The sequence below is a fragment of the Agelaius phoeniceus genome, chromosome 1 (assembly GCF_051311805.1).
Source record: "Agelaius phoeniceus isolate bAgePho1 chromosome 1, bAgePho1.hap1, whole genome shotgun sequence".
NCBI lineage: Eukaryota > Metazoa > Chordata > Aves > Passeriformes > Icteridae > Agelaius > Agelaius phoeniceus.
Genome location: NC_135265.1, coordinates 1,105,191 through 1,125,865, shown reverse-complemented (window position 1 = coordinate 1,125,865; position 20,675 = coordinate 1,105,191). Strand labels below are relative to the sequence as shown.

The window sequence follows — 20,675 nt, the reverse complement described above, 5'->3', positions numbered from 1 at the left end:
GGAAGAGGGACACCCAGCAGGGACAAGGACAAGCTGGAAGAACCTCAGCCCATCTCCTGGCAGGGAAATCCAGACCCCACAGGCCCTTTTCCCTTCAGGAGGGAATAAAAGGCTGGGAAAAGGCTGTGGGAAGAGGGAAGGCTTACGATGGCAGGTCCTTGGCAGCTCTGAGCCCCCAGCCCTTCTTCTCAGTCAGGATCACCTCCACATCCGCGTGCTGCTTCTTCTGGAAGCGCCGGTTGGAGCAGTAGTCACCGTTTGGACACCGGGAGGAGCTGAGGGGACAGAAGGGAAGGGAGCAAATCAATTCCCAGCAGGAAAACAGCGCCAACAGGAAGGGCTCAGATGGGAAATAAACCCCAAATAATCACGAGAAATTCCGTGTGAAACCTTCAAATGTGGTTTGCTATAAAAAGCACAACCACGTGACTGTCAGTGTGCAAATGCAGATCGTTTATTTCTGGAAAGATAAAAACATTTGGAATGCTGATCCCGCTGTATTTCTGTATCAGGGCATCCCAGTGGGGAGAACTGGGCTCTTCTCCCCTTGTTTTGGGGGTTATTCCTTCAAGATATTCCCTGTCCTACGTCTGGCCTATGAGATAAGAGGAAAAATTGGGATTCTACCAGGTAATTCCAATCCTTCCACAATCCTCGTGGGAGGAAGGTGGGGGGGAATCCCACCAAGCACCCTGTCCCTGCCTCCAGCTGCCATGGAGCAGCAAACCTCTCCAGAGGGAGAAGGAGACACCAGCCACAGGCTGGAGAGGCTCTGGGGAAAGGAGATCCAGGAGGCTGTGAGGGCTGATCTCCTGCAGATGATCCAAAGACTTAAATCATGGAATCATGAAATGGTTTGGGTGGGAAGGGACCCTATGGATCATCTCATTCCACCACCTTGCCATGGACAGGGACACCTCCCACTGTCCCAGGCTGCTCAAAGCCCCATGCAAACCCTGAAACCTTCCAGGGATGGAGCAGCCACAGCTTCTGCTGGCAGCTCCGAAGGTCACTCCAGGCCAGCACAGACACTTCACTGTCACAGACACATTTTATGGAAAATCCTTTCCTTAGGATCCTTTCTCCTGAGAAGCTGAGAGGCCTCAGAAATGAAATGTAAACAATGGTTATCTGCTGCTGTGGAATGCAACAGGTGCATCTGTGATTGGTCTCATGTGGTTGTTTTTAATTAATGGCCAATCACAGTCTGGCTGTCTCAGACTCTCTGAGAGTCACAAGATTTTATCATTCCATTCCATTCCTTTCCTTTCAAGCCTTATGATGAAATCCTTTCTTCTATTCTATTAGTATAGTTTTAATACAATATATAGACCATAAAACAATAAATCAGCCTTCTGAAACACAGAGTCAAGATTCTCATCTCTCCCCTCGTCCTGGGACCCCTGCGAACACCACCACACTCCACTGCCACCTGCCAGGAATTCCCAAGTTATTTGAGGGATTCCCAGGACACCTGCAGGCCAAAGCATGGACCCCAGCTCACCACTCGATCATGAGCAGGCGATTGAGACAATCCTCTCCACAGGCCACCTCGCCCTGCGCCCGCTCCTCCTTGGACAGAGGGGGACACTCGCACAGCATCCGCTTGATATCCCGGTGGGATTTGTTCTTCTTCCTGGGAAGCCAAGGCATGGAAATACAGGTGAGACAGCAGCCAGGTGGAGAAATTCCTCCTCAATCCTTATCAGTCGTTTTTGGAAAAAAATGGAAAATAAATGTCTCGAGGTATGGATTGGTAACCCTAGGGACAGGAATACCAAGGACACCTGGCTTGGTGATGACTTTGTGATGACAAAAGGTGATTCCTTAAAGACAATTCCCAAGATATTTAGCTGTTTTTCCTTCCTCTTCCCTGTCTATGTTTATCTGGACACCCATATTTTAATAAGGCAAATTGGAGGGTTGGTTACTTCAGCTTCTGCTTTGCTGTCAAGTGAGAGGGTGAAAAAGAGGAGAAAATCAGAAGCAGACAAAAAGCAGGGCATCCACTACTCCATATTTTAGCTTCCATGAAGAATTTGGGGAATGCTCTGGAGTGTGGATCCCAACAAGGCAACAAAACTATAAGAAAAAAAAAAATTAAATTATGGCCATTAAATTTTTAAAAGCTCCTCTGAGATGACAAATGAAGACATGGAAGTAACCAAAGCCTTTGGAAAAGCGCCTTGTTTGTCCAAAGGCTTTTCCACACCCAGACAGAATTCCCAGTGCCAACAGAAAGGGAGTGAGCTGGCATTTGGGGACATTAAACAGGCAGGATCTGGTAAAGCCATAAAAAAGGGTAGAAATAAATCAATCTTTCCCTCTGATCCTCCCATTTTCCAGCTCTTCTCAGCACTTGGGAGTGTCTGGGGCAAACTGGGCGATTCTCTTTAGGAGAAAAGAGCCTGGGGTGGCTTTGCCAAATGTGGGGAATGCAACATCCCCGCCCCTCCCTCCAATGTGGCCATAAAAACCCAACCATCCTGGAACCAAATGGAAGCTAAATCCCAAACTCTCTCCAGGGAATTAAAACACGGATAAAGCAGCAGTTACCTCTCTGTCAAGTAGACGTTCTCCTCGATGAGGTCGAAGTAACAGGGCATCTTCCCCTGCTTGGCAAACTCCTTCCAGCGCTGGGGGTCCCTGAAGTCATCCATGATGCATAACCTGCCCACCATGGAGGAATCCTGCGGCGCTGGCTCCACCTGCTCTCCCTCCAGCTTCCCCTTCCTCTTCTCCCCAGAGTCCCCATCGCTCTCCGAGTCGCTCTCCAACTCCGGCCGCCTCTTTTTTGGTGGGCCTCGTTCCTTGACGTCGTTTTTCTCCAAAGTTTTCACCTCGTCCTTCTTCTCCCCACCCGGCACCGGCTCCTTGGTGGAATTGCTGCTGATCTCGTGTGCCTGCACCGAGCCCTTCTCCTTCTGCCCGGGCATCTGGGATTTTCCAGAGGGGCTGGGAAAGCGGGGCTTGCACTCCTCATCCCAACGCTCATCCTCTTCATACTCCTCGTGGTCTTCCGTGAGGGAATCCGGCACCTGCCCTTGGCCGCGTTCGTAGTTAACCACGGAGGCTCTGCTGGCTGCCCTCGCATCCCAGTAACCGTTGCCTTGCCAGTAGCTCTGGGAGCTGGGATAGGCTCCTGGTCCTGGCTGGTAAACGTAGCCTGAGTACATCCCAAAGCTGCTGTCTGGCTGCTGGTAGGTGCTGCTGGGCTTCTCCGGCTGGGAGAAGTCCCAGCCTGCAGCACGCATCTCCTCCGGGGCACGGAAACCGTCCAGCCTGGAGTAGTCTCCAAGGCCAGACTGGTTCAGCCCGCCCTGTCCTTGCCGACTGTCCGGCTTGGAAGAGCTCATCTGGTGCCGGGATGTGTCAGTGCTTTCCAAGCTCTCTGGGACACAGAAGGGCTGCTCCTCTGGCCGGCCCATGGGCCTCCCCATGGCCACCACGTCCGGCAGCACCATCCTCTCCTCCGTGCCGGCTTTGCCGTGGCAATCGGCCGTCAGGTCCGCCTGGCTCGTGCTGTCCACGCCGTCGCTCTGGGCCTGGCACGGATCCGCCCGCAGCTCCTCCGGCTCCTTCCTGCTCAGCTCCGTGGAGGTTGCTGGACTCTTCTCCATCCCTCTGGGAGAACACCGGCTCTCCACCTGGGGACCACCTTTACCCCCCATATTTTCTGACCTCTCCTCATAGTAGGGCCTGCTGGGCTCGGGCCGCTCATCATCCCAGTGGTCAGAGAAGCGCCGGTTGCTCCGGGAGGAGCCTGGGCTGCTCTCCTCCATGGCTATGGTGGAGTTCTTGGGAACCACCACGACCGACTGGAGCTTCTTCCGTGGCGTCCCATCATCGGAATCCGAGTCCTCCGTGTCGCTGTCCTCGCTGCCCCGCTCGCTGTCACTGTCCCCCATGTCGGAATAATCGTCGTGGCCGGCGGGAATGAATTCTGAGGCGTTGCCACTGCTGTCACACGTTGGGGTTTGGGTCACCATCTCCGTGTCCTCTGCAGTGACAATGACATCAGAGGAGGGATACAAAGCATCTGGAAAAACCGAGGCCACCAAGGGCTCGCTTCCCTCATCCCTCTCGGCCGATACACCGGGACACTGAACCCTCAGCTCATCCAGCTCAGCTCCCTCGGTGGAAACAGCACTTTCTTCCACCACCTCTCTGCCGCGGTGCTCCAGCGGCACTTCCGAATAGTAGGAATGTTCATTCTGGAACGATGACTTGCCTTTTGCTGAGCCAAAATCAACGTGCTGAGCATCCGACTCCAGCATCTCTTCAGCTTCCGAATGCTGGAGCGGCTCCTGGCACACACCCGGTGGGGGCACGTCCCATTTGGAAGAGACGCTTTCCTCTGGCATGGGATGATCCGACTGGAGCCTCTGGGAACAGCCATCCTGGGAGGAATCCCTGCTCGAGCTTTCCACTGCCAGGCTGATTTTATGGGAAGGATGGCTGTGTTCATCCTCCCCAGCAGACTTGGAATGGGAATCCTCCGTGCTCTCGTAATCGCATGTCACCGTCTGCGGCTCCACCTGCACGTCCAGGAAAGTCTCGGATGTCACTTTCAGATCCGCAGGTTCCGCTTCGATTTCCACTTCCGAGTGGTACAAACCAGGGGTGGCATCATCGGAAATGTAGCAAAAAACAGGTTCTTTGGTTTTGTCACACGGAGTCACCTCCTCATCCAGCTTCTTAAGGACAGTGTTACTGGGATCTACATTCACGGCAGGGAGAGGGGCGGCTTCCTCCAGCTGCTGCGGCTCTGGAGCCTCCGCTTCCTGGAACAGGCTGTTGCACTCGCTGGACTGCACCCGGGAATCATCCAGCTCTTGCTCTTGGGACACATCCGTGCTCTCAAACCCATTGGATGGCAATGGATATGATGGGCTGGTCTTGATGGCAGGCGATGCTTCCGATGGACCCGGGCCGTGCTCAGAGGATGCAGCGACATCCTCTGCTTTGCAGGCACTGGAGGTTGCCAGGCCCTCATCCTGACCCTCTGGGGAGCCGTTCATGCTCGACTCCGTGGGGAAACACGCTCTTAAGGGATCGTGCTTTGCCTTTAAACATGTTTCTTGCTCCTTAACACTGTCACGGACTTCATTTGCTGCAAGTTCCTCGGATTTTGAGTTTGCCAAATCCGCCTTGGATTCGTCGGCCTTCGGCAAAGCGGGAGAATCGCTGAACTGATTTAACGGAGAAAGTGTTTTTTCCCTTTCCAACTTTTTCACACTGGACACCCTGATCTCATTGTTCTTTACACAAGAGGTCTCTAAATCTAGAGAATTAGACTTGGACTTGATTTCTTCAATCGATTCTGTACAACAGAAAGAACTCTTAAATTTATCAGGCTTTGGTGCGGGGGCCTTGGAAGGGGTGGATTTATAGCGGGAGGAATTCACATTACTGTCGGGCTTGGAATGGGATGTCCCCTTCCGATAGCCCAGTTCATCGAGGGGAGAGCACCTTTTGGATACTTCACTTTCAGAAGTCCTTTTGGAATCTCGATCCGCTTTCGAAGACGACCTCCCTCGCCTGTCCACGTCGGCGTGAGACGACTCCACTTTGCTGTCCCTGTCCGACTTGGAGTAAGAGGATCTCGAGTCTCTGTAGGAGGAGGAGGAATGGGAGGACGTACGCCTGGAGTCGCTGGACCTGGAATGTGTCCTCCTGTACTCATCCTCCGAGTCCGAGCTCTCCCGCGCCCGGCTGTCCGCGTACGACCGGGAGTAGCGCGACCGTTCCCGGTACGGGGAGCTCCGGTGATACCGGCGGTCGGAGTCGTAGTAATGTGAGCGCTCCGACCTCGAGTAGGAGGAGCTGGTTCGGGAGCTGCGATCGGAGCGGGAACGGGAATGAGACCGGCTTCGCCTCCTCTCTCTGTCCGAGCGGGAGCGGGAGGACGAGTACCGTGAGTCTCTCTCCGATTTGGAATAGCTCGAGTACTTCTCATCCCTGTCCGACCTGGAGCGCGACGAGGACTTGCCCAGGTCATCACCACGGAGGGACGTGGAGCTCCGTCTGGAATCTCTCTCCTTTTCCGTGCTGGAGATCTTCTGCTCGTGCGACCGCTGGCTGGAGGAGGTCCTCACGGAATCCTCGTCGGACTCGGAGCCCTGTGGCGCGCCATCCGACTGGGAGAACTTCCTCTTGGCCCCCTGCCTCCGGGAGCACACAGGAGCACCCTTGGAGCTGTCAGAAACCTCATCCTCCTTCCCAATATGGGAATCCTCCTTCGGCGGGGTAATCTCCGTCTGCTCGGGCTGAGTCCCGCGCTCCTCCGAGCCGCGCGACGCCGGATCCTGCTTGGCGCCGTCCGGCTCCAAGGCCTCCCTGGGCAGCGCGTGGCTCGGCTCCCTCGGCACGGGGGCCTCGGCTTCGCCGGGCGGCGAAAGCAGCAGCGCCGGCATCGGCGTCACCGGCGGCGGCAGCGGGGCCGTGGCTCCAGGAACCGGCATCGGTGACGCCGCCGCCGCCGGCGGCGGGGGCGGGGGAGGCGGCGGCGTGGGGGGGAAATCCACGGCCAAGGCCACCGGTTCCGGTACTGGTGCCGCCGGAGCTGGGGGTGGCTTTGCCGTGACGTTCAGTAAATGTTTTTTAAAATGAATCTTCCCCAATTCTACTTTCGGTTTTGGAGGTGAAGATTCCTCGGCTGAACTGGCGGTGTCCCCCAGGTCCAGTTTATTTTTGGGGTTAAAATCAGTCGGAAGGGGAACCGCCGGAGGGGTGGGAGTTTCATTTTGTTTCTCGTTTCCCAGAGCAGCCAGGAATCTATTGGGTAAAGTTTTCTTGGTTAAACTAAAGCTGAAAGACACTTTTTGTCTTCCCTGCTCCTCAAGGTTAACCTTGGTTTTGGTGCCTTTGGGCAAAAAGCGGCTCGAGGCGACGCCTTTGAACACGGGGCCTTTGATAAAACCGGCTCTCGGCACCGTTTCAGGTTTGCCCTGTGGAAGAAAAAGAAGATGGAGTTGGAGGAATTGGATTTTGGGGGGTTTGAACTCAGTTCTGCAGCATTTTCTTTCACCTGGTGAATTTTTCATGATGATAAAAGAGAAATGCATATCCTGGGTCTGTCTTTATTGCCTGGCTCTGTCCTGAAAAAATCAATTCCTTAGACTTCTCCAGCTTGAAACTAAGCCTCCTCTGAGGTTTGGGCTGAGGCTTTTTATCTGACTTATTAATGACCAAGCTCAAAGTCCTTTTATCATTTAATTCTTATTTTTAAAAAATAGAGTTCAGCTTACAAAGTTAATTGAGGGCAAAAATCTGCTTTTTAATGCTGTTTCTGTGGTCCCAGGCTACAAAGGATCCTGGGTTTTAAGCTCAAAGTGCATTTGTTTATGTGAATCCACCTGGATGCAGCCTTCCAGTACTGGAGAAAGCTCCAGGGAGAGCTCAGAGCCCCTGGCAGGGCCTGGAGGGACTCCAGGAGAGCTGGAGAGGGACTGGGGACAAGGCATGGAGGGACAGGACCCAGGGAATGGCTCCCACTGCCAGAGGGCAGGGATGGATGGGAGATTGGGAATTGGGAATTCCTGGCTGGGATGGAATTCCCAGAGCAGCTGTGGCTGCCCCTGGATCCCTGGCAGTGTCTCAGGCCAGGCTGGACAGGGTTTGGAGCACCTGGGACAGTGGAGGTGTCCCTGCCATGGCAGGGGTGGCACTGGATGATCTTGAGGGTCCCTTCCCACCTAAACCATTCTGGGATTCTGGAATTTGAATCCAGCGTAAACCAGACCAACAAAAATTACAGCAGGAATTCAAACCCCATCCTTTCCCACCTCCCCCCAACGGGCTTCTCCTGGTCATCATTAATTCCTGCAAGTTCCCAGGCTCAGGTCTAGACCAGCATTAATTAACAACTCCCCAAGAATTCCCATCAGGAGCCAGTGGTGCATGATGACTCTGTCACCTCTGGATCAACCGACTATTCCAAGCTCCATGTCCTTCCCACCAGGAGCTTCTGGCTGCCTCCTGCCCAGGAGCTCACTCAGCACTTTCCAAACACAAACCCAGGAATTTTCAGAGCACACAGCACCTTATATTCACCCATTTGGCCATTTCTCCCTCTGTTTTAAATCTTAGAGCTCATCTGTGTCCCAGAAATAAAATCCCGGAGAAGATAAAGTGGGAAAAGGACTTTGTTGTCAACAGCCCCTATCCCCAAAAATCCAAATTGCATCAGAATCATGGAATTCCAGAATGGTTTGGGTTGAAGGGACCCTTAAGATTATCCTGCTTCGATCCTGTCATGGCAGGGACATCTTCCACTATTCCAGGTTACTCCAAGTCCTGTCCAACCTGGCCTTGGACACTTCCAGGGATCCAGGGGCAGCCACAGCTGCTCTGGGAATTACATTTTTTGTGTTAACCCTAATTCCAACGGAAAGAGTCGTTTCCAAATTGTCCAGAGCCGGGTTTTGCTGCTGTTGCTGTGCCACGAGCACATTTCTGGCAGGAGCAGCAGTTTCCTGCAGCCCTCTGTGAATTATTAAGGATTTTGTTATCCTTTAACTCATGAAACAACATGGAGCTGCCCAGGATCAAGGCACCACAGTAAATGATTAAATGAGACATTGGTGGATTGGAAATCCTGTGTTTTCTGCACCCTGGGACATCACATATCCCAAAAATTCCTCTTTTTCAACACATTGGGGGTTTCATTGTGAGCACCTGTTAATGGTCTATCCATGACTCATCCTGGAGACCTAATCCAGCATCTGGATCTGGGTCTGCAGCAGCAAATTCCCTTCACTCCCAGTAGGAAAACTGGGAGCAAAACCCAAAAGCATTTCCTTGAAATCCGTGGGTTTTTTATGAGGGGTCATTTCAGGGACAATTTTAAAGGAGTTTCATGGCTAAAAGGGAACCCAAAACACTGACTTTGGAAAAAAGGAGAATCTCCAGCTCTGGAATGGGCTCCTCCCACCACAACTCACAACCATCTCCACAAAGTCCTGCTGGAAATGAAATCCCTGTTTTTCAGAGAATCCAAACATGACAAGTGATCCTGGGATTAATCCACATTAATTCATGGAAGAATGAAGGACAAAACGAACACTACTGAGGCCACCCTCCTGTAGGAGTTCAGCCTCCTGAAGAGTGAGGGAACAGCATTTTGGGGGATTCCTGGATCCACTGTTATCCTTACAACCAGAAATTCCAGATTTTTTTACTCCAACCTGGGACAAGAGAAGGGAGCAGGTTCCTCTCCAACCATACCCTGAAGGATCTCCACAGGTCTGAACCCAAATTCTTATCAGGGATAGGATTTTTTAATCATATCAACTATAAATAACAAATTAATAAATATACAGGTAAAAATACTGGAAATTCAGGGAATCAGCATTTCAGAGTTTTCCTTCTTGCTACAACTTTGGTGCCATTATTTTAAGTGTCAATGTTTTGATCAAAATCCTTCTAATTTCAAGCACAACAGCTCTGAAATAATGGGGATAAGAGGGTTTGGATAGATTCACCTTTCCCCAAATATGGGATGTGCAGGCAAAAAAGAGCTGCCACATTTCCATTCCTCCCCTTCCCACAGCAAATCAGCAGAGCTGACATAATCCAGGATACTTCCCCTCATGGATTTTTTTTCCTTAAATAACAGCAACTTGAACAAAACACAATTCCCAGAATTTGGAACACACTCCACAGGTAACTTGGTAAATGTAAAAGGTGGGAATTAATGAAAAGCTCTCCAGGAGAAGAGGAATTCTTCTTCCTCTCCTGCTTTACAGAAAGAGAACACTACCCAAAATGGAAAGAAAAAAGCACATCCAAAATGATTAACAGCCTTCATTCCAAAGCCAGGAGATTAAAATATATCCCAGGCCTCCAAGTTTTCTCTTTTCCCAACAAATTCATTGAGTCACAGGCAGCAAAACTCATTATTTTTACAAATTAAGTCTTTAAATAATCAGCACCAACCCACACCAAGCTGTGCCATCACCTCCCGTGCGCTTGTGGCACAAGTGGTACTGGAATTATTGCCACTTTTTCCCAAATTTAATGGGAATTAGTGCCCTTCCTTCCCAAATTTAATGTGAATTATTGCCCCTCCTCCCCAGTTTGAACCAGAGGGATCCCAGAAAAAAGCACCCATTTGCTTTATCCAGCCCCTCAGTGGCTCTGGAATCATGGAATGCCTCAGTCAAACCTACCCAAGCTGGGCTCACAGGAGATCCAGGAATGTTGGAATTGGTTTTACTCACCTCATTTTCCTCTTCTCTATTGCAATCCAGCCAGGGAAACATGGAAAAAAAAACAGGAAAAGAAGGTGTGAACAACAGGTAGGAACAAGAAATGGAACACTGGACATCTGGATTTGGGATGGGAAGGACTTGGGACAGGGAGTGAGGGAAACACCGACGGCACCCAGACACAAACCCGGCTCTGAGGGGAGCACAGCACAGCTGGGAGGCTCCAAAATTCCCTGGAAATTCCCACATGGATCAGGACAGAGCAAACCTTTTTGGAGAGAAGTGCTGGCTTGGTGTTGTCACCAGTTATTCCAACACGCTGCAGGAATAAAACCCTCAAAAATGTGACTGAAAAAGGTGGATTTGGGATTCTTTCTATTTGAATACTTCCCTGAATAACTGAAAGTTTCTGCCTCTCATTGACAGAAATTAAAGATACTAACGAAGGTCTGACCGCTGTGCGTCTGCCCTGGCTATTTGCATAATTAATCCCTATTTTGGCAGCTTGAAAATGAATTAATTAGCATCATTCTCCATGCTGAGCCAACAGGAAAGTTGGGTTTTCCCAGCTTTCCACTCTTCCCAAGTTCTCTGCTCCGATCCCACAGCGAAGTCATTTTTTCTCAGGGAAGAAGGAACAGGAACACAACTCCCTCTCCTTGCTTTGCCCAATTCCTTGGAGAGTGCCAGGGAATTTTTTGGCCCTACCAAGACACCTCAACCAAGACATCAACAGTTCCTGTGTCATGGATCTACCCGAGATCCCAAAACCCCTCTCCAGCACTCCAGCACAGCCCAGAGCCAGAACTCTACATTTTACCAGCTTTCATTCAGCGCTGTTGGGGTGACAAAGCCAAAGATTTCCCACAGAAAAGTTCACAGATTCCACCTCAAGCATCAGCTCAATGAGAAATACCCAATTCTGGAAGAAAAAGTCAAAATTTTCATTTCGGAGCGACGCGGATGCGGTGACGGCACAAGAACCACCCGGGTCCCCAATGAAACCATCCCCAGCTGGGAACTGGGAGCAAAGGGAAGTGCTGGGAAGAACTTTCCCCTCAGGAATATTCTCCTGCCCCTCCAAAGGCTCCCACCCAATTGATCCAGCTTGCTAAAAGACCATAAATTAACCCCAGAGCAGCACCAATGGGGTTTGATTCCATCAAGGAAACCCCAAGGCAGGAGTTCGATTCAATGGGGTCAGGCAGGGCAGGAATTCCAAACCCCACAGGTTCAGGAGCTCTCCAAGAGCACCACTTCCACTGGAATTAGGGCCCAAAAGGAGCTTTCAGTTTCAGGATCACCAAAAGAGGAGTTTGGGACTTTCAGGAAGCATCACATGGTTCGGGTTTGAGGTTTTGTGGGGTCAACACTCAACAAAAATCTTGCACTTGGTGATTTAAGGGTCTTTCCCAACCTCAGCGATTCCAGGGAGATTTTCCAGATATCCCAAACAGATGCAGCAGAAAATTACCACCACCAGGTGGAAGCTGAGGGTTCTAAGGCAAAAATAACTCTCTTTATACACAAAAATCCATCTTAAATCAGCTGTATATTGGGAGAGAAATAATTAAATTTCATATTTATAGTTAATAACAAGGATAATTAATGATAAGGAGAAAAGAGAGTCTGGATCCTTCAAATCCCAGAAAAATCCCACAGGAAGAAGAGAGGAAACAGGTGATCCCCATCCATGGAAGTGTCCAAGACCAGGCTGGACAGGGCCTGGAGCACCCTGGGACAGTGGAAGGTGTCCCTGGGTGGGACAGGATGATCCCATTCCAACCCAAACCATTTGGGATTCTGGGATTCCATCAACTAAAATAAAAGGTGTTGACCTTCCTAAAAGCAGGGTTATGAATCCCATTTCCTCCCCAGCCTCTTCCCACTCCCCAAATAAAAAAATAAAATAAAAAAACCCCATAAAAATAGAATTCCAAAATTAGGGAAGGCGCTGCCGTTCCCTCAGGAACCTTGTGCCAAATTCCTCCCACGCTGGGATGAAGTTACATAAAACCCCCCTGCTCCAAGCTTGGGATCCATCCCAACACATCACCCAGGGCTTCTCCAGCACTTTCCCAGCTCCACAGGTTTGGAACAATTCCCTCAGCTGCACCTTGCTCCCCGCAGGCATCAAAAAATAAAACTGAGATGAAAGTGAACACGGAATTCCTGCACTTCTGTGGCTCTTTCCTGGGAAAGTCAGGAGAAAAGAGTTGGTAAAAGCCAAAATAAAACTGAACACCCTGAGAAGTCCTGAATAAATTTTAAAAATAACCTAAAGAACCACAAAATCAAGCGAAGAACAAAAAAATAACCCCACTACCAGGAAGCTTCAGCACCTTTGATCTGTTTCCAGCAGCTTGATGCACTAATTTTGTTAAAAAACAAAAATTAAACACCAATTAAATCCCAGGAGAAGCTTTTCTAAGGCTACAGAACCACATTTATACCAAAATTCTTTACATGGGTCTCATTTCTATATTTTTTTTTTAATATGGACCCACATTTCAACCAAAATTACATATCTGAGGCCACATTTCCAACAAAATTCCTTACACGGAATTTTCCTTACATATATTTTGACCTTACATATATTTTGACCAAAACTTTTTATATTTAAACTTTATCAGCTTCTCTCCTGATGGAAACATCCCAATTTTGTCACGGGAATGGTGTTAAAAGTAAAATTGTATTTAAATTCAAGAGTTCAGCATTCCTTGGTGCTTCAACAGGTTAAGCTGAAGATTTTTCTCTTTTTTAAGTGCAACCCACACAATAACTGGAATTTTATCCTGGTTTTCCTTATGTAAAAGGAGCCCCAAAAATGCCCTCAGGCTTCTAAAGTCTAAAAGACAAAACTTAAGGAGCCTCATCTCCCCTAAATCCTGAGGTTTTTTTCTTTTCTTCCCTTTAAAAGAGGAAAATCTGGAAGCTTGGGGCTTTTCTTATCTAAGTATCAGCAGCCTTACAGCCCAGGGAGCTGAAAAGGCCCATTCCCAGCAGGAATTCAGCTCAGGAATTCACAGAGATCCATCTGAAAGCCACCACAATGTCCAAAGAAAGGGAAGCTCAGCTCAGGAAATTGGGATTTAACCTGTTTTGTTCAGGCTGGGTTAGCCAGAAATATCCTGGATGCAGCTGCAATTCCATGGATCATCACCCTCATCCACAGCAGGGCTAAGGAAACTGGAAAGCAACGAACACCAAACCAAATTTCAGGTGGGAATTTGGGATTCCAACAGGATCCTGAAGCCCAAAATGAATTTTTACCATTTTTCCTGGATGCTGATGGAGAGCTGCACCCATGGGGTTCTGCTGGGAATGCAATTCCCTGAAAGCTGGGGAGGAAATTCCCTCTCTGCTGCTCTCATGAACAGAATCCCAGAATTCCAGAATTCCAGAATGGAAGGGACCCTCAAGCTCATCCCATTCCCAGCCCTGCCAGGAGCTCCTTCCACTACCCCAGGCTGCTCCCAGCCCCTGGATGCCTCCAGGGATGGAACATCCACAGTTTCTCTGGGAAAATTGCTCCAGTGCCTCACTCCCCCCACAGCCAGGAATTCCTTCCACATGTTTATTCCCATTTTCCCCTCAATTTCCATCCTCCAGACTGAAGGATTTGCTGGAACACTCCCAGGCCTGAAGTGCTTCTGCTCCTTTGTTTATGAATCCCTAAGGTGGGATAAAAACCAAGGACAGAAGTGCAGCTGTCCCTGTGTTTAATGGGATATTAATGGAATATTGGGAGGAATTCCTGGGAAGGCTTTTGTGCAGAGCACTGGGCTTTTAATATCCCAAAAACACCACACTACAAATGGAGAATGAACAGCAGGAAAAAAAGTTGAGAAAGTACAAGGAAATCCTACTCCTTCCCACAAAAAAAAAACATGGAAAATGGAAAGGCAAAAGCACTCATGTGAGGAGGGAAAATCCCTGAAAAAAAAAAATCTTATTTATTTAAAGGAGGTGGAATCCAAGCTGATTTTCCTGGGAAATGAGGTCAAGGTACCTCCCAAAATCCCCAAATTCAGCTGTCCTGCTTCCCAAAATCCCCATTTCCTGGTTTAGACATTCCCACTGAGGGTTTGGAGCAAGGGAAGTGACACTGTTTGTCCTGTGCTGGAACAGGAAATAACAGGGAGGACTGGATATTCCAGGGAAAGAAGGAGACAAATATATTGAAAATAGGGATTTATCCTTTCATTCATAAAAAATTAGGAGGGGCTGAGTGACATCATTTATTAATTATTCCATAATTTATCTAAAATTTATTCCATAATGGAATTATGGGATAATTCTAGGATTTTAGAGAAGTCAAGATGTGCTCCAGGAAAAAAAATCCAGTAAAGAAAAAATACCCAGTTTCTCTGCTCCTTCTCCCAAATGCCTGAGAATTCCCAAACTCCCCCCAAATCCTGCTTTTCTCTTTCTGCTCAGGGCACACCTCAGGAAGAAATTCCACTTGAAATCCTGACAGGAATCAGGAAAAACAAAGCTGCTCCCATGGAGCATGGGAAAGGGATTCACCTGGCACGGGGAGAGAGAGGAGGATGGAAGGGTGAGGATGAGGATGGGGGTGGAAGTGGGATGGAACCCAAAATAGAGGCACAAATCCCCAGTGGAATTCAAAGCATGGCTCTTGGAAAACTTTCCCCTCCTCCTCTGGGAGCAGGGAAGGAGATTCCAGCAGCAGCTTTGGGAGTCAGCACCTTCCCAAAAATCACATGGCCACGGGGTCACTTTCCAGGTAATCCCTGCCCCAAATCCCTCCTGGGGCACAAAGAGCCTTCCAAGGAAAAATCCCACAAAAAGGGAAAAGGGAGATGGAAGTGCATCTTCCCAACCTAAATCCCAAACTCTGGGCACATCCCTGAGCCCATCCAGGGTGCAGAGGGAAGGATGGGCCTGGATCCACACACAAACAGATCCAGCTCAGCTCCTCCAGGGTGGGCTCCCATGGATCTCTCCCTGTGGGAGGGATGGACAGGCAGGAATTGCACCAAGAACCCCAAAATCCACATTAAAACCCAGCTGTACAAAGAACCCCAAAATTCACATTACATCCAAAATTCCATGGAAACTTTGGACACAGGTGTGGGGCATTCCTGGGATCAGAGCAGCCAAGGGCATCATTTCATTCCAGATTTTCCCCCCTTATTAACAATTCCTGATTCAAATTAAAACTGTCCTAGAGCCAAAGTTAGGCCAGAGTTAAAGCTCAAGCTCAGTTCCACCACCAAAACATTTCCCACTACCAGCACAAGGCCACTTCCAGGACTGAAAACGGAATTAGTGGGAATAGTAGGGAAAAAAAAAAACCAAAACCTATTTTTATCATTTTGCTCAAATCCCAAAATTATCTGTGCCCAGATAAAGTTCCAATGTTTAAGTTCCTTTTTTTAAAATTGCTCTTTGTAAATTCCTTGATTTAAGTTAGAACGGGTTTGAGCGGGAAAAAGATTTCAGGAGGGAGTCCTGGAACCTGAAAACTTGAGGAATTTCAGAGTTTTAAAATAAAATAATTAATCAGATAAATCCCAGTTTACTTACAATTGCTGCCATCAGGGATTGATTCCCAAGGATGAGGATTCATTCCCAGGGACTGGGATTCATTCCCAGCACCTGGACATGCAGAGGTGCTGAGGCTCCACCTGAGCTGAGCAAAGAATTTGGGATTTGTGCTAAAAATCAGGGAAAGAACTCGTGGAGCAGCAAAGCAAGCCCCTCCCTCAGAGGGGGAGGGTTTAGGAACGGCCCCCAGCCCCCAGCACTTGCTGCTTTCCCGGGAAATCCAGGGAAATCCAGGATTTCCAGCCCTCCGTCCCCTCCCTGACCTATCAGGTATCTCCATCCCGGGGCGGGGGATTTTCCCTGAATGGGGCAGCAAATTCCAACTGGGATTTTATGGAGCCTGAATGACATCACCCCCCAGGCAATGCACGGCACCTTTGTCTCCCAAAATGCCTGGAAAACAAGGAATTCTCTCTTTGGGACACAGATGGATACTGGCACCCACTCCCAACGTCCCCAAAACCAGAAGCCATCCCGTCCCCTCATCCCAAGATTCACACTGAGGAAAACCATGAAAACCATGAAATTCTAGCGTCACCACCTCCTGCTTCACACACGTGCAACACCGAATATTCCCAAAATCCACCAGATCAAAGGCTCAAATGTCCCATTCTGAGCCCAAACTCATCCCAAATTTAACAGGGAGGCAATTCCCAATCATGAGGCGACCCTAAAATCCCGTTCCAAAGGGGAGCAGCTGCAACCTGCAACCCAAAAAATATAAACCAGAACATTGCAAGGCCCTGGCTGAGCTCAGAGTCACTCCTTTGATAGAAATAAATAGAAGTAAATAGAAATAAATAGAAATAAATAAAAATAAATAGAAATTCTCAGAGGATTTATTTCTTACCTAATTATAGCTGAAATTTAATGTCCTGGGATTTTGCCCAGCAGGAGCAAGGACACCTTGGGAATTGCTCTCAGTTCCACAGGAGAGAATAAATCCCTTTCATGCTCCCTTACACCAGAAATTTGCCATTAAATTCCAAACTGGGAATGGGTTGTGCAGGCAAACACCAAGCACCAGGCTCTGGAGATTTTCCCTGGTGGATTTCCAGCTGCAAAAAGCTGGAAATTATAATTATTTCCTGCTACCTGGGAATGACACACTTTGGATTTCCAGCTGGAAAACTTCCACTGGTGCATTTCAAACAGGAAGGGGAAAATGGAATCACAAAGATGCTGGGGAAGCTGTAAAATCTTGGAGGAATCCAGAGGGAATCCACTGGAAATGAGGCTCCACAAGGAGCTCCAGCTCCTTCCTGATCCAGCCTCTTCCTCACATCAATATTTTGGGATCAAATTTTGACTCCTGGCTCATATTCTCATGAATTTTAGGTCCAGCTCCACATCATTCCCAGGGATTGCAGCCTCTGGGGTGGATCCCAAAAAGCTGAAGCTCACAGGAGAGGTGCAGCTGCAGGGATGGAGCATTTTTAGGGAAGTTTGCCTCCAAAAATGGGAAAAGTCAGGAAAAAAAAATCAAGGAAAAAGAAAATAACCTGTTCTACCAACACTCCATCAACCAGAGCCACACTTGGATATCCTCAAGACTTTTCCTCGAGGAGTTCTAAAATTCTGGAAGGAAAAATGCCCATTAAAAACAGGTGTGGATAAATGCTCTCTTCCCTTCTAAACATCCAAACAAATCATATTCAAAACTCCATCAGCAGATCCGGGAACAGGCTGCCCCAAGAAGCTCCAGCTGCCCCATTCCTGGAAATGTCCCAGGTCAGGATCCCAAATTCCCCATTCAGGCTCCCAAAGCCAAACATATAAAGTGAGTTTTCCATAAATAATCCAACTTTCCAGACACATTAAGGCTGGAAAATCCATAGATACACTCAGGAAACGAGTCGAGTTTCTCCCTCTCTCCAACCCACAGCCCATGGAATCATCATTAATCTCCATAATAAAGGGGAGGAGCATTCCAAGGGAAATGCAGGTGGAAAACTCAGCCTTTCCCTCCCCTCAGCATCTCCCATTGGATTGGAATGTGCTCCAGGATCCAAATGTGGGTGTTTCACCACAGCACATTTACCAGGAGCTTGTGCTGAGGGAACCAACCTTATGGATGGCTTTCCTTAGGGAAAGGCAGAAAATAGAATCCAGATTCCCAGAAAATACCATCCCAAAGTGACACCAACATGGAACAGCCAGGGAGATTCTACAGCTCCAATGAACATCAAAAAAAAAAATCCTTGGGAACAGCCACAACCAAAAACCTGGAGTTGCAGACTGTCTGAATCCATATGGGGTCACGTTAACAAAGTGGAATATTCCATACCCTGATCCTAAATCCCAACCCTCCAAACCACCCAGCAAGCCCCACCAGGATCACCAGGATGGCTGGAAAAGCTTCTTCCCCCAAAAGGGAGCTGAATTCCTGCTGGGGAGGTCTCCAGAAGCAGATGGATAAATGGAGTTTCCATGATGACACAAGGGCGTGAGGAACAGAAATCCTTGGAGTGTGAATTCCGTCCTGTCACGGAGGTGTCACTGGTCCAAGAGGTTCCTGCACCCGCAGGACGGGGACAATCTTGGAATGTTCTTCCAGGAAACAGCAGCACCAATAGATGAAGTGGCTGCTGCTCACAGCAGGATGCAAACATCCATCCATGTCCATGAGGAACAGCTTGTCCAGAGAAGCCGTGGCTGCCCCTGGATCCCTGGCAGTGTCACAGGTCCAGGAGCAGCCTGGGACAGTGGGAGGTGTCTCTGCCATGGCAGGCCATGGGATTGGATGAACACTGAGGTCACTTCCAACCCAAACCAGTCTGGGATTCTAAGCAGGTCCACGCTGGCATGGGCAGCTCCATGGAGAAGCTCCATGTGGAATGTGGTGGCAGCTCTGAGCTCTGGGAATTGGGTTATTTAAGCATCCAAAGAGTCCAGGAGACCTGGTTCTGCTGGACACTGAAGCTCCCAGGAACACGAGCTCTGGTCGACAAGTGGACACGGAGTGACCCACGAGGTAAAACTGAGCCAGAGTTCCTTTCCACAGGAAAATTCCAGTCAAAGCCATCGGCACGGACACACCATCGCTCAGCTCCCAGCTCAGCATCCACCTTCTCCAGCTTGCCTGCACCTCCAGCTCAGCAGCATCCCTGGAAGCGTCCAAGGCCAGGCTTGGAGCACCCTGGGACAGTGGAAGTTGTCCCTGCCCATGGAAGTGGGGCTATGAGATGATCCTTAGGGCCCCTTCCCACCCAAACCAGCCAGTGAATAATTCAGGAAGTGAATTCACAGGGCTCTGATCAAACCTCTCCAAGCAGCACAATCCCAACGTTCTGAGCTACAAAAGCAACTCATCCCAAAAAACCAACCCTGCACGTCCCTCCTCATCCCACCCCGCGGCGGGTAAGGAACGGGGGAAGCCACAAACATCCCACAGCCAGCACGGCTCCATTTGAATTCCACACTTCCCAAACGCCCAACAGATCCTCACATGTTCCTCACAACCTCCAGCCAATTTTCCCAAGCGATCCCTTTCTCCAGGTAAAAGCTCTGTGCTGGGAAAAGCACACCCAAATTAAGGCACATCACTAACGAACGCGACTCGGACGCGGAGGGAACGCCAGGATTCGAGGTGGGGACAGGGAAACAACAACCCTAAAAACACCAGGACACTTCACAAAAACTTCCTGAGTCCAAACATGCAACCCCCACCCCAAGGAAAACCCCAAAATCAGGCCAATTAATCCATAATTCCATTAAAAAGTCGTTAGAGGAGCCACTCCCGCTCCTTTCAACAGCCCAGGTTGGCGCCACTGGACATTTTTAGACAACAAACAGCAACGTGAGACAACCTGGACACTACTGGACACCAAATTCCAAGTGCCAGATCAATCCCAAGCACGAGGGTCCCTCCACAAGCTCCAAACAAAAAAGGTAAAACACCTGAATTAGCCTAAAAGTTTCGGGATGAACAAAAGTCCTTTGGACCCAGAGGGTCTCCCGGGAAGGGATCATCCCAGCAGGGTTAAACTGAAGTAAACCAGGATTTACTTCCATCCTGGGAGCCACATTTGGCAAAACACAACCTGGACTCCAAAGGAAATCCTCCATTCCTCACTAATTTTGAAGGTTCAGCCACCAGCACTGTTTCAGCTGCAACAAGGGGAAGCTGTTCCTCAGCTGCTCCAGGTGGGCACAGGCAGAACTCGCTCAAAAAAGGTTTGCTCTGTTGTCCCTGCTCAAAAAAACCACCATGTTAGCTGTGTCTCCAATCCGGCCGTCGCTTGGGGGGTGCTCCGTGCCAGATGTCTCCTCCTTCCACCCCAGAGCTGGCAAAGTTTATGGAGCCCCTGAATCCTTCGCGAGGAAGTCTAAAAATGTAAAAATACCGTTGAGAACCAGCGGGAAAAGGGTGTGGGGGGAGAAACCCAGCAGGGACGGAGTGACTTCTCAGGAGAGGCGATAAAGCCGGAGGCCCTGGCGGGATCTGGAGGGTGGGTTGGTGAAATTCCCCATCCAAAGGAGAACCAGAGTTCCCGGCCATTAGGCTGCTCCCCCTTCCCCTGGCTCCTTCCTCCTGGCAGAAAATGGGGTCAGGGCAAAGGCCGCCCGGGGGGAGAGAATTCCAGGGGTAAAAGCAAGACGAGGCTCGGTAACTAGGAAAAACAGCATTAATAACAACAATAATAATAAAGAAGGTACAGAAAAATGGCCCCGCGGGGAGGCCGGGACACGTCCGCACGCTCCGCCCGGCTCCCCCCGCGCACCCCAGGCAGGGACGGGACAGGGAAAGGGACACGGACAGGGGCAGGGGGGACACAGCCCCCGAGCCGACCCGCCACCCCCGGCGCGGCCGCTGCCGCCGCTCCCGCCGCCCGCTCTCCGCCCTCCCCGCGCTCCCTGCCCGCCCTCCCCGCGCCCGCCCCGGCCGCG

The 20,675-nt window shown here is 49.7% G+C and overlaps 1 protein-coding gene across 2 annotated transcripts in view; it reads right to left on the bottom strand.

The window, feature by feature from the left end:
• The window catches only part of SETD2 (SET domain containing 2, histone lysine methyltransferase), a 51,195-nt gene that overhangs the window by 29,850 nt on the left and 670 nt on the right, over positions 1 to 20,675 (bottom strand). For both annotated transcript variants that reach the window (XR_013183200.1, XM_054633330.2), the window contains exons 2-5: positions 10,224 to 10,239; positions 2,557 to 6,950; positions 1,505 to 1,636; positions 147 to 275 (exon numbers count right to left, since the gene is read on the bottom strand). Coding sequence is in view for 1 of the 2 variants with exons in the window: in XM_054633330.2 (XP_054489305.2) it covers positions 147 to 275; positions 1,505 to 1,636; positions 2,557 to 6,950; positions 10,224 to 10,239 (4,671 nt within the window). In the remaining variant the exon portion in view is untranslated. The remainder of the gene's footprint in view (positions 1 to 146; positions 276 to 1,504; positions 1,637 to 2,556; positions 6,951 to 10,223; positions 10,240 to 20,675) is intronic.